The sequence below is a fragment of the Silurus meridionalis genome, chromosome 29 (assembly GCF_014805685.1).
Source record: "Silurus meridionalis isolate SWU-2019-XX chromosome 29, ASM1480568v1, whole genome shotgun sequence".
Taxonomy (NCBI): domain Eukaryota; kingdom Metazoa; phylum Chordata; class Actinopteri; order Siluriformes; family Siluridae; genus Silurus; species Silurus meridionalis.
In genome coordinates, this window is record NC_060912.1 from 8,520,034 (window position 1) to 8,534,895 (window position 14,862).

Consider the following 14,862-nt stretch of genomic DNA (forward strand, 5'->3'; position numbering starts at 1 on the left):
ATTCATAGTATGGTCATTATACAAACACAATTCTCTGCCGTGTAACTGTGCAGTTGAAATTGCTCTTGAACATCTGCCAACACGTATCAATGTAGAACAACTACACTGATTCAGCACTGATTCCTTTCTTCATTAGGGATTACTTTAATTCCTGGTACACTGTCACCCTTCTAATAATGAATTTAATCATATTTTTTTTTATCGTTCAGATATTCTTGGTCATAAGTACAACAAAAGTCCATGTGTAAAGTCTTAGATTTAAAACCATGACAAGTAGCAAAGAAATAGCATATGGTGTATAATTGGCTAGCTAAAATGGCTAATAATTTTGCTACGAGCCTGGATTGTTTTCGTCTGTTTTGTCATATTTTGGGTATCGCCTTTTGCCAAAGCAATGCTGGGTTATGAATAGACCAAAAATCCAAAATATTCAGCATCTCTGGTTTGCTCTATTGTCAAAACATGCTGGAACCATCTCAGATCTTTATAAAAAATATTGGTTAAAAACAGACCAACAACTGATGTAACTGTAAATATATCATTTAAAAAAGTGAAGTAAATTTACTTATATATAATATAAACGCATACAATATGTCCTTGTTGCCAGGGTGAGGTACCGCCATTAGTGACCATGTGAGCGTAGGAGAATTGGCTGCCCCTTGGTGGCCTGGGCTCATATCCATGGGATATTCCTGCTTTGCCCTAAATGTTCCCACAGTACTGATGAGAAATGAATAGATTGGAAAGCCGGAAAATACTTAGCATCTGGAAAAGATGGTCTACTAGCTTGAACATTTTGGCCTTTGTTTTGGCAGCTGGCTGCTCATTAATAAAAAGTTTGAGAGTTTAAATCTCAGCAGCACCAAGCCACAACTGCTGGGCCATTAAGCAAGAGCCTGAACCCTCAACTCTCAGTGCATGAATGAGATACTCTGGATAAGGGTAACTCTCTTCTAAATGCCGTAAATGTAAATGTTTAATGAATGTAGATAGAAGCCTATTGGGCTGGTTTATTTGGCAAATCAGAGTATATGTTATTATCAGTGCATTAAACTCTGGTTAAGAATGAGTTTTAGTGGGTGTTGTGGGTTAAGTTCAGCAAAGCAGCACTTGACCAATGATCTACATGAGGTGGTACCAAAAGGTTCCAATAGGTTTCGAGCTGGTTGAAGGTCTTCTTAAATCTCTCAGCGTCTTCCAGGGACATTCTTCTGCTCTGGAAGCATGTGTGCCACTCAAAACATCCCGAACGACTCGTTGCAGCATAGGCGTGAACTGGCAGAATTGTGTCGAACATCTCCGGGGCAGATTTCCCCAGGTTTCACGCAGAATTTCACGTTTGCTCTTTGTTCTAACTTCTTGTCCACGATTAAATCGCAGACGTGGTCTTGGCATACTGACTTATGATGGTCAGTGTTCTCTGTGATCTGTTGTTGTGCTACAAAACAAGTCAACCTTTTGACACCTGATCAACGCACACGTATGAGACCCTTTCCAAAAACCACAGAGTTGGTCCTTGTTTGCAGTTATTATCAACTCCGTTCTTCTGGGCAAGCTTTCCACTAGATTTTAAAATGTGGCTGTGGGGATTAGTGATCATCCAGCCATAAAAGTGTTACAAAGATCAGGTAGTGATGATGAGCGTGGAGATTTGGGGTTTATCCTTAGGAGATCATGTCTGGAGATCTGGGGTTCAGCCAGTGATTCAGTTCATCCCAAAGGGATTCATACACTCCTGTATTTATTAATAGATGAATATCTTTTCATTATTCGATCGAATTATTATATCGATATATATTAGACTGGTTTTCTAGTTCCACAGGCGTTCAAATGACCTTCAACAGCCTACGAAAGAACCTCAGCTTTCGTGTGTTTGTCAGGTGTCTGCTTTTTTTCTTCTTCATTTGGGTGATCATTTGGACAATGAACCCAATGAAGAGATGATCTGTGGATTCCTGGTTAGGGATCATGTCTTGTATTAGCAGTGCTCCATTGCAGATATGATTAGCATTGGGTGTTAGAGTTGTGATTTTAATGGATATCTAGACTGAACATTGGATCTTTTGTATATATATATTTTCTCCTCAGACTGAGCTGTCTGTCACTTTAAGACCGAGTGTGTGTGTGGATCAGTTCAGTGTGATGTGATGCGATGCGAACCCATTTTCCTCCTCTTACATGAAGGTTCGGTGGTGTAATAAACATCTAGTGAAATACACTTCAGGATTTGGTATCAGGACTTAAATATCTTGGGATTATACGAAAGGATATCGCATTTTTATATTTTTATTTATAGATCATTTTTCTGTGGAAATTCTGTGAAAGACTGCAGGACATCCAAAAAAAAAAAAACGTTTCGACCGTTAAACGGCTGACGGTATTTAAACATTTCAAATCCGATTCGTAAAAGCGCACGCGCGCTTGGCGCATTTCCATCCGCTTCTCGCCGCAGCTGATCCTCATGTCGTCCACGAAACACGGTAAGACCTCAATTATTCCGATTTATTCCCTGGACGAACAATGCGAATCTTTTTTTCAATCAGAAAAAAATATATATACATATATACTCTTTTAAACCCCACGTGACGTCACAAAAATGGAAAATGCATCATAACGTATTTTAATTACAGCCTCTGTACAGCCGCTTAACAGGTATTAATATAAATACAAACATTTTGTTTGAAAGAAATAGCTCGTTTAATAACCTTCACAATATAAATACTTCATATCTCAAAGTGTCTCAATTCAACCATAGAAATTATTAAAAAAATTAATAATAAATAAATAAAAAGCCGAACGAATAAGGGCCGTAATCCAAATCGCGTTTTTGTCCCCTATCTAAGCGCACTGCGTAGGGTACGTGATAACGCGGTCACGCGCCCTACGCAGTGCACTAGGTCTCAAATCCTTGTCTGTTTGGTATTGTGATTGCTCACAATAGAAATTCAGCCTTTTATTATTGTCTTACAGTTGAAATCAGGGGGTTATTTTTGTCGTGTTTTTTGCTTCTTTTACAAAATAAAAATGTCTAATGAGTTCTCAGACAATCTACAAACACCTGGAAATAGTGTGAATGAATATATTTATATTTAAGGGTTTTCAGAATGATATTAACATGTAGTCCAAATCAATTTAGTGTAATTGTGCCATTTTTCTATGAGAATCAATACTGTATTTTAGGAGTTTACATGCAATTATTGTACGCATTGTTTAATTGAAGAATGATGCTGAGGATGATGATGAGGAGGAGGAGGATGATAAAGAACTGAACCTCCAAAGACTCAAAGGACATAAGCGCATGATGTGACATATTGTAATGCGTTCCCATAAACCTGCTACGAGTTCCTCTTGAAAACCTGCTGTGTTCTCCTTCGTCTTCTTCAGACAAACATCTTACGTTTGTTTTGGAGATATGTGTGAAAAGGACAGTCTGAGATGTGCTCTGAAGTGTGTCGTTTTGGCCAGATGTCTTTGTTCTCGTGTCTTGATAACAGGGTTATATTGTTCATTCACACACACACACACACACACACACACACACACACACACACACACATATTTCAGCAACCATTTTAGTATATCCACTGAAGAGACAATACTATAGAAATGAAACTTGGATATATTTTATAATAGTCAATATACAGCTATTATTGTCTAAATAACTGTCAACAAAAGTAAGTACACCCTAATTGAACATATTAAACCTGTGTCCAAAGTGTCAATATTTTCCTCCTGGGTATGGAATTCACCAGAGCTGCACAGGTTGTTGCTGAGATCCTCTTCCACTCCTCCATAATGGCACTTCTCCACCTTCAGCTTGAAGATGCCCCACAGGTGCTCCATAGCAGGTCTGGAGCAAACTTCACCTTCAGCATCCTCATCAAGGCAGCTGTCTTTTATTTTTATTCATATATATGAGAGCGTCAGATGAAGAGATGGAGAAACCTTTTATGATGTATAACGGTACCGATATTGCGATCGTTCCCCTCAGCATCCGATACCATGTGACACCGTGATGTTACTATAAATAGTATTTTGCTCTGTAATGATGGAAATGAGATTTTTTTAAGGAGAGTAGAAGCTGTTAAATATATACAGATTTATGCAAAAGTGAACATTTTGTTCTCAAAGTTGACGTGTTAGAAGCAGGAAAAATGGGCGAGCGTAAGGATTTAAGGGAGTTTAAAAAAACTGTGATGTCTAGACGACTGGGTCAGAGCATCTCCAAAACTGCAGCTCTTGTGAGATGTTCCTGGTCTGCAGTGGTCGGTGTCTATCAAAAGTGCTCCAAGGAAGGAACTTCCTCATACCATTTCATGGAGTTTTTCCTCAACAGTGTCACCACTGGCTCACTCATTATGGATAAACATATAAGAAACAAACTAATAGGCACGATGCGCCTTGTTGATTTTTTTTTTTAATCTACAAACCCTCTAGCTTCTTTTTGACTAGCTTAACTGATGATGTCGAGGGTTACACAATGGCATGTCCTCAAACACCTCTCCCTCACACACACACTCATACAGCATCTGATGTTATAAATATCCAACACCATCTGGTTCGTCATGTTTGCTTTTGTCGTGTTGCAATACAATAAGCTCGAGAAGCATTTTAGATCAAAATGAACCACCAGACGTGTACATTATTTACGACGTTCTCAGACTGATCGTAGGAAGAAAAAAAAGAATGAGCTACGAGTGATGGCAAGAAATTTCATGAGCTGGCACAATCATTTCAGCTACAGGAAAAACATCCCCCTGAATTATGTTAAAGGAGGTACGGTCACGTGATGGTATTGATCGCATGGTGTCACAGGATGGTGTTGTTTTTGCCAGTGTGGTTACAATGGCATTGAAGAGGAGAAAACAACGTCCTCCTGTGACCCCGACCAGCACATGATCATGTGACCTTTAACATGATTCGGGAAGAAGGTTTTTCTTTATCTGAAATGATCCTTGTGCCATACCTTCCAACTTACCAGGAATCTTTGGGAATTAATTAGTGTGTTTATTCCCATGGAAAGTTTCCAGTCTTGAAAATTCCTGGAATTTCCTGGAACAAACTACGGTCTGAAAGGTTTAGTTGAAGCCAAAGACAACATTCTAGGAGCTGGTCAAGGAGTTTATAATTCGATTTCTATTTTTTATTGTAAGATCTATTTCTATTGCAATTCTATTGTAAATTCTATTTGTATTATTGCAGTGAAATGTGATTATATAAAAATTTTATTTTCTTATTGCATTTTATTTTTTAATGTTGTTATATGTCCACTTTTTCTATTTCTATTCTTCAAACCTTTTAACTCTTAATCTTTCTATTTTTTTATTTCAGACCAACGTGACATTTCACTGTATGTCCTACTCTGTTTGGTTGCGTAGGTGACAAATAATATTAGAATTAGTATTTAAAGAAGAAAGTTTTTTAGTTGGAGGCTTCAGGTACATCACAGTGTACATGTGCCATATACAATAGCATTAAAGGATGTTGAGTAAGAAGGAGGTTCCTACTTTAAGACTGAAGTAAAAAAGATGCCAGATTAGAGTTTGTAGATGATCACAAGGCTTTTTAATGAAATGAAAAACGTGAAATGTCAATTTTTGGCCATAATGTGTGGATAAAAAAATAAAAAGAATGTAAACACCATCCCAGCTTTGAAACATGGGGGTGGCTGCATTGTGTTATGGAGGTAAAAAGGAACTGGTGCGCTTCCGAAAATAGAAGGAGGACTATCTAGAAATAGTGAAGCAACTCTTCATTGAGACATCAGCCAGACAGTTAAATCTTGGTAGCAAGCTAAAGTAGAGATCTCCTCTGAGACCTGCTAGTTAGCTTCTCAGGTATGCTGTCACATGTTTTATCTTAATGATAGCTGTTTTTAATTACTTGTGTGGCTTCATTTGTAGGTTTTGGTTGTCAGTGAAAGAAACTCGTCGTCAAAAGGGGCATGGTGGCAAAATGGAAAGCAGCCAAAATGTTTGTGGACTTTGCATTCCACATTTAGCCTCCAAAATGGTGTTGGTAGGTGAGGTGAGGAGGCCTGGGGAGCAGTCTACCAGTTCATCCCAAAGGTGTTTAATAGGGTTAAGGTCAGAGCTCTATAGAAATCTACTCAAGATCTTCTACTCTAACCCATGTAAAGCGTATCTTCATAGAACCGGCTTTGTGCTCAGGGGCATTGTCATGCTGGAACAGGTTAGAGTGAAGGAAAAATGTATGCTGTGGGTGCTACCACATCCAAAGAAATCCTATAGATTTGTGTGTCTCCAACGTTGTGGTAACACTTTGAGGAAGAACCACATACAGTTGAAAAACTCAGGGCTTTAGTGCTTTTGTCCATATATTAATATTAGATGTAATGTTTAAAGGTTAAAAGTTTTTAGTTCAGGGAAATTGACACTCTTTTGGTGCAATATAGGCCATGTACACACTACTATGTTTTCGTTTGGAAACAAATATATTTTTCTCTTCTCAGTGCGGACGACTCCGAGACGGCGTTTTCATTTTACGGAAACATACGTTTTTGAAAACACTCTTAAAAGTGGATACATTTGACATTTGTTAATTTCCAAACATTTCAAAGAGCCGGAAATGAAATAAATGCCGGGATGGAAATGACGCAGGTCATGCGCAGTATAGGAACATAAGTGTTTCAGACGTTTCAGTGTGGATGAGCAACTTTTGGGAAATGATTAAAAACGAAAGTGTGGACACAGATTTTTTTTTTTTTTTTTTTGACCAAAAACGCAATTTTCAATGTATCCAGATTAGTGTTCATTAGTTCATTTATTTCTTCATTTATACTATAAAAATTAAACAAATGCGATCACTAAGGCTGCTGTTTTTACGAAACAGCTTTCAGGGTTTGAGGTTTCCATCAGCAGCCAAGTTCAAAACCACAAAAAAAAGAGAGAGCAGTAAAATGTCAAACCAGGACGTTTGTCAAACCACACTGACCGCAGAGTTGACCTCATGTAGAAAGAGTTTCATCACATTGGAAATTAATGACACATCCTTCTGCTTCAGAGTCTGGTGTTTTCAGGACACTGTCAAGATTATATTGTTCTATACTAATAAACAGTTCATTTATAGAAAATCATATTAGAACAGCTTCAGGTTTCAAGCCTAAATCCTAACATTTTGTGCTCTGGATCAGTTAGACCTCATTTCCTGTTTTTGTCTGACGCAGGTCTTGACGAGTCAGCAGGAAGGCAGCCCATGGCTCAGCCCCTGAACCAAATGGCTCCTCCACCATACCTGCCGTCGCAAGACCCCAACATGACCCCACACCCTCCTCCGCCCGGCTGTGGCCCTCAGCCTAACTATCCTCCCCCACCTCCTCCGCCTGGCTCAGAGGGGTATTTACAGGAGACGCAGTTCCCTCCTGGAAACCATCCACCTCAGGCAGCCCCTAATGGTTACACAGTCCAGACACATGGGCCTGGCGGCTCGGTGCCTCATCCTCCCATGGGTTACCTGCAGCTCGGATATCCACTCCAACTACAGCCCTGCACTGCTTATGTACCGGTATATCCCATCGGAACAGGGGTGAGTCAGGTCTTATATCTTACACTATTCTTTTCTGAGAAACAGTATCTGTCTGTCTGTCTGTCTAAAACATTAATCCTTTTCTCTTTCTTTCAGGGCCAGCCTTACATGCCTAATGGTGCACCCCATGCAGGTGTCGCACCAGGTCAGGTGCCAATGCAAATGCCCCCCGGCGTCGCTCTGATGGAGCCTCGGCGACCCCCTCACGACTACCTGCCCATCGCCGTGCTCACCACCATTTGCTGCTTCTGGCCCACAGGCATCATCGCCATCATCAAAGCTGTGCAGGTGAGCCGGTTATGTAAATGTACTGGATTTATTCCAACAGTTATAACTCATCAGGGTGGACTTTTATAAAACTATATACGTTTTGTATTTAGGCAAGTATCCTATTATCAGATACTTCCAAATTACACCGATCAGGCATAACATAATGATGGGCACGGCCATCCTGACTCATCTGTGGCAACGCAGCCCCGTACGCAACAAACAATGCACTGTGTATCCTGACACCTTTCCAGAAGAACCAGCATTAACTTCTTCAGCAATTTGAGCTACATGAGCTCGTCTGTCGGATCGGACTTCATGGACCAGCCTTCGCTCCCCACGTGCAATCAACGAGCCTCAGCCGCACATGACCCTGTCGCTGGTTCACCACTGTTCCTTCCTTGGACCACCTTTGATAGATACTGACCACTGCAGACCAGGAACATCCCACAAGAGCTGCAGTTTGGAAGATGCTCTGACCCAGTCGTCTAGACGTCACAATTTTTCAAACTCGCTCAAATCCTTACGCTCGCCCATTTTTCCTGCTTCTAACACGTCAACTTTGAGAACAAAACATTAACTTTGTGCCTAATTAATCCCACCCACTAACAGGTGCCATGATAAAGAGATAATCAGTGATATTCACTTTGCCGCTTATAATGATATCATGTCCTAATGTTATGCCTGATCTGTGTATATTCATAAAAAAATTAGATTAGAGCATTCTGTTTGAGCATGTGGCATTTGTTTGCACGCACTGCATTTTATACGAAGAGGAAAAAACGTCCTGTCAGCCGAAAAAACCTTTAGAAGTGGAATCGAGGAATTCGACAGATGCAATATTTTGAAAGTTTGCAAAAAACTAGACAGTGAGCTGTGAATAAGTATAATGTGTATTCTATATCGATTATGGTGACACGATCGTAGGGATGTAACTGATAACTATTGTATTTTGGTTTAATCAGTGCACTGAGACAGTGATCTGTCTCATAGTAAACTCTCAAGCTTCAATTAAATCCTGAGTGTGTTTGCATGAAAACATCAGCACTAATTGCAGCTAATTAAAGTTACAGAGCCTTAGAAAAAAAAAAGAACATCCCTGAAGATGAAACAATTAAACATTTAGAGTGTAAATGAACACTGGAGTAAACTAGTCACATTTCATTAATTCAGGACGGCACTTTGTATGTAGAGTAACTTCCATTCGTTATTCTAAAAGCCTTTCAGGTGACAGCAAGACACCCCTGAGTCGGGTTTACCGCTAAATTAGTTATTAGTGCTGAAATCTTTTTACAGTGTTGACCATGATTGTATTTAAAAGCAGAAGGATTGAACGGAGAAGTGGCATCAGTATCCACTCAAGTAATCCAAGTGCTATGCCGGAGAATAGCGGCTTAATAGGTTCTTCCTCTTTAGTTTTTATTAGGGGGGTAACGCTACACAAAATTCACGGTTCGGGACGTATCTCGGTTTTTAAGTCACGGTTTGGTTACATTTCGGTACGATCGGGGCGGAGAAATGCAAAACATACAATTGCAATAAAACGCAGTTTATTATTATTAACATTCATGTTCATCAACAGTTTACATTTCTAAAACAATTTCGAAGAAAAATGCCTGCTTGGGTTAAATAATATCTAAAAAAAATAATTTGATAATATTTTATAAAAAATACAATGGATTTAATGTAATTAATGCAATACACACAATTTATTATAGTAATTCAATTGAGTAAATTGGAACCAATTAAATTGATTAAAAAATTGTGTGTGTGTGTGTGTGTGTGTGTGTGTGTGTGTGTGTGTGTGGTGTTTTACATTTGATATAAATTTTCTAAGGATATGAAACTGCTCAACTGTTCTACTTGTTTCTTCATACTCTTTTTTTATTCTTTTCATCCTTAATTTATTCGCTCCCTCCATATGCGGAATTGTCAAGATTTTCTCCTTTTAAGCGTGTTGAAGCTTGACAAAAAAAACGAATCCAAATTGCTAGACTGTCGTAAAAATGTTTGACGAGGGCACACGCAAAACAAAATCTGAGTTTTACAACGCACTACAATATACAACGTATTTCCTGTACGGAGCGAGAAGCCACAGTGACACTGCGCTAACTCTAGTTTATAATTTTTTTTTTATATTCCTGGTATTGTTGTGTATGTTTTCAAATTTAATAACACTTTTTAAAACAAACAGTGACACTGCGCTCAAAATGCGAGACGGAGACTAAACAAACTTGCGGTCCACCATTTAATACATTCGTGAGGAAACTCGGATTGTAATTATGTTCCACGCGTAAAAAGGATTGGTTGATACGGTTCGGTACAAACACGTGTAACGTTACACCCCTAGTTATTATTAGCGAAACTCTGTACCCAAGTTTCCCCCGAATGATGTGGCAGAATTGCATCCTCTTAGTGACGCCATTTTTTTTCTTTCACCCTAGGTACGTACAGCGATTGCTCGGGGCGACATGGTGTCAGCAGAGATCGCGTCACGCGAGGCGCGTAACTTCTCCTTCATCAGCCTGGCGGTGGGCATCGCCTCCATCGTGCTGTGCACCATTCTCACAGTGGTGGTGATCATCGCCTCGCAGCACCACGATGAAGACTGGGAACCGTAGAACATCGTCCCAAATCCCCCGCGCCACACTACGGACTGAAGGCGGTACAGCCTGCTCATAGCGTTCATCACACACATTCACACACAAAACACACTCACTGCTACAGTCAAACCTTAATTCTGAAGTGAATAATCGCTTCCTGTGTTAGCGAACACGCACAGATTTACATCCTTAATTCATCTCTGATCGGAGCCGGGAACAGATCAACCCTCACGGTTTCTCCCTCAGATTAGTTCATCAGTTTAGAAATCTACAAGCAGCAAGCAAGTGTTCATATTGGTTATGCACCGTGTTTGAGTTCAATCCTTTCAGTTCCATTATTGATTTGTGCCATTAATCTGTTTAGGTTCAGTGTTGTTCAGTAGAAGTAAGATATTATCTTCTGGCACTGGCGAAAAAATGATTACGCAAAAAAAAAAAAAAATCTGCTTTTACTCGTATTGTTATATAAAAGTGTTTAGGTAGCCGAGCAGACGTGATAATCGTTCTTTTACTCGGTTCAATGACAATAGAGTAGAGTTTTACACGGGTCAGTGTAAAAAAAGATGTATATGTTTAATAAGTAGATTATTGCTGACCAAAAACGAACGTTCCGACGATCGGAAATATTTTTCGCACTCAAACAAAAGCGTTACTGCCTCATGGTGAGCTAGGAACGATATATTATTATTGTGCGACAGTGTGACGCTAAGTTATGTATTATACGTTATTTATTATCCATTTTGTGCATTCAGTTGAAAGTATTTATTATTCTTATAATTATTGTTAATATTAATTGATCATTATTACGGTATTTATTGATATTTATTCTTTTTTTCATCGTTCGATGATTACGTATTTGATTGTTACAGATTGCACAACTTCTTCATAGTGCGGCGTATTTTTAGCCGAGCATGTTGCGACACGCACTTTTTTTTTTTTTGCACCGTGAGGGTGTAAATGCTGCTGCCTTTTCCTTCTGGTTTGTTTGCCAGGTATGAAGTGGATTCAAGAATAAAAGAAACAAAAGCACTACGTGTGAAACATTCGACATATTGATCGTTTCCTAAAAACAGACGTGTTCCTTGTAAGCACCGGTCTCATTTTATAAAGGATAGATAGCGTGACGTTTTCTTCACAACGCTATCAATCAGGTGCTTTGTAATTTGCCTGGACCAGAGAGAAGGATTGTCGTTTCTTCAGGATTGTTGTTCTGGTTTTTCTCAGATTTCGTTCGCTGTAAGCTTCCTCTCCTACACGCATCGCCACGGGAGATTTGTCACAGATGATTTCAGAAATGTCGGGAAAAACGTCAAGTCTGCACAGGCTCTGTGAACCACATTACTTACGCTAACTAGCAGAAATGGTGGATTCACAGGGAGAAGATTCAGCTTTGCAGTGGGAGGATGGGCGGTTAGGGGTTGTTGGTGATCCAAATAATTGTCAGCGACAGGAAATTCTGCATAGTATTACTGTTTCTGTAGATCTTTGCTGCTGCTGGTGGCTCCACAGTCTGATGAGGATATTCGGTATTCATTTAAAGTGAACTCCATTCTGTTTCCTGCATGAGGGGACTAGAAAATAAAGTTTTATCATCTCGATAGAAAGCATTTTGGCTTTCGATTTCTTCTCGTAAATTTCCCTTTTAAAGGAACACCCTGAACAACTCCCAAAAGTATTTATTTAGCAAATTCTGACTGGATTTTCTGACTGACTTTTTACAAATCTTCTGTGAACGTTTTCCTATGCTACGTACAGTGTCATTCAACTACTCACGACATGCTAACTGTAGATCCGTAAACTTGTAGATTGCTAGCTAGCTGAGCTAACTAGCTAAGACAAGTTTCCAGGCTAAGTCAGAAATACTGCTTTGTGAGGATGCATTGCATTCTGGAACATTCTGGGATGTCTGTCACCTCTTCCCCAGGAGAAAATAAGAACATCCCATTTCACATTTAGTGCCTATTCCTTTTTGTAAACCTCCATGCTTCTGGGAAGATGTTCCACAAGATTTTCGAGAGTTCTTGTGGAGATTATTGTCAGCTATTATAGTAGGGTTGAGGTCAGAACTCTATAGCAGGCCACTCAAGATATTTACTTCAACCCATGTAAAGCATATGTTCATGGAGCTGCTAAAACAGGTTTAAGTCTCCTGGTTCAAGTGAAGGGAAAATGTAATTATACAGCACCCAATGATATCATACACAATCGTGCATCTACAACATTGTGGTAACAGTTCGGGAAAGAAACACATGGCTGGAAAAGTCATGTGTCCCAGTGTTTTTGTTCATATAATGTATTGTGCTTCAGGGTGGCGTTTTCTTCTCATTTTTTAGTTAGTAATTGTGTTGATATGAGCCGCCAGGCTGGTTGTTGGGATTATACAATGTTTTTGTTTCAAACCCGGGAGAAATGAAGAAACTAAAAATTGGTTGAAGATCGGTCGGAAATCACAGCCCGTGAAAATCATGTTTTGTTTTGTTTTCAGCATTTAAATGCTTTTTGACCAACGTTGTATCACATCAGATCTTTTCTCAAATCTGTCTGTTTTTAGAGAAAGAGCTTTAATGTAAATGCAAGTGGCTACAGATGTATCAATGTACCTATTTTATCTATTATAAAAAACAAGAACCAGAGGGAGAAGTTCTAATTTTATGGCTGTGTATCAAATCACCTACTATTGGTTCTAAACACGTTAAACAGATCTGCTTTATAAGGATTTAATTATCTGCTGCCATTGCGACTTTTTTTTGGTGTTATGGGTTCTCAAGACTTAGATAGAACTTTAGCAAATAAATGCTTTTCTGCATTAATTTAATATAAATCTGGTCCTGTATTGTAACTGATTTAAAAAAATGAAAAAGGTTCCCCTGTAGTTACTGCACTTGTGTAAGATGCCGGATTTTCTCTAAGCTTGTAAATGCGGAAGGTTGCTTGTGGAAACAGCTGCCTGATGATTCGTGTACCTGTGCTTTTAAGGTTTATTCTGCTGAATGATGCTCTACATGGCTTTATTGTGTATGAATCCTGTTTAAATAAAAAAAAATAATGATAAGCCACTGCAGAAATGGATTGTGGTGCAGACCTCTGTCTCGCCTCCTCTTTCTTTTTTCTCCTTGTGGCATTTTCTCTCCTCCGTCTCACATGTGCCTGCTATTTATAGATGACCTGTTTTTTCTCTCTCTTTTTTTTTTTTAAGTTTGTCTCGCTTTTTTGTGTCCATGTTTGATGAAATCCTATTTGCATTTGAGCAATACTTAGGGTGTCGTCTGAAAAATTTCCATTGAGATTTCCATAAGAGCTTAATTAAAATGTCATTAATATAATCTTTGATACAAATGTCTATTCGGAGCCCAGAAAACAAATTTGGGAGCACCCGAGCGCCACCGAACTGGAATTGTAGTTATATTGGACAAACTAGGCTGGCCAGACTGTCTGCCAGATCACAGATGGTCGTTTAGCCCTCCCAATGAGACCCAGCATCTTTGTGATCGTTTTAACAGGCCTCACGCTGCATCCTTCATCACGTGCTTGTGTCTTTCCAGCTCAAATGTTCACTGCTTCTTTCACCATGTCCGTTTGCTCACTGAGCAGTCATTCTGCTAACGACAGCAAAGAGGATTAATGAAGCTTTGGCTGCTTTTCTGCTTGTGCGCTGTTACATTCCACTGGGCTGTATTACATTATTCATGGATGGACGATATGACGACGTAATGTCACTGATGTGATAAAATAAGAATGTGATGGTTATTTAATTGTGGTCATTGTCATCAGATGGCTTCTTTTCTGTGCTATATTTTATGCTCTATTGCTGTCCTATGCTGTGAAACATTACACTATGCTGACTTACATTACACTGCACTGTGTAACATTATAATGTGCTATGTAACATTTTACTATGCTGACTTACATTACACTGCACTGTGTAACATTACACTATGCTGACTTACATTACGCTGCACTGTGTAACATTACACTGCGCTGACTTACATTACACTGCACTGTGTAAAATTATAATGTGCTGTGTTACATTACACTGTGCTGACTTAAATTACGCTGCACTGTGTAACATTACACTGCGCTGACTTGCATTACACTGCACTCTGTAAAATTATAATGTGCTGTGTTACATTACACTGTGCTGACTTACATTACACTGCGCTGTGTAAAATTATAATGTGCTGTGTAACATTACACTGTGCAGACATACATTACACTGCACTATGTAACAATTTACTCTTCTGTGTAACATTACACTGCACTGTGTAAAATTATAATGTGCTGTGTAACATTACACTGTGCTATGTAATATTACGCTGTACTGTGTAACATTATAATGTGCTGTGTAGCATTACACTGCGCTGTGTAAAATTATAATGTACAATACACTGTGCTATGTAATATTACACTGTGCTATGTAACATTACACTGTGCTGTGTAATATTTCACT

At 39.1% G+C, this 14,862-nt stretch overlaps 1 protein-coding gene across 1 annotated transcript; it reads left to right on the top strand.

Moving 5' to 3' along the window:
* Positions 1–1,956: 1,956 nt before the first annotated feature.
* prrt1 (proline-rich transmembrane protein 1) lies at positions 1,957–13,494 on the top strand. The gene is made up of 4 exons (XM_046844037.1): positions 1,957–2,480; positions 7,187–7,545; positions 7,642–7,833; positions 10,257–13,494. Exons 1-4 carry the CDS (start codon positions 2,462–2,464, stop codon positions 10,431–10,433), a joined length of 747 nt encoding a protein of 248 aa, XP_046699993.1. The 5' UTR covers positions 1,957–2,461; the 3' UTR covers positions 10,434–13,494.
* The last annotated feature ends 1,368 nt before the right edge of the window (positions 13,495–14,862 follow it).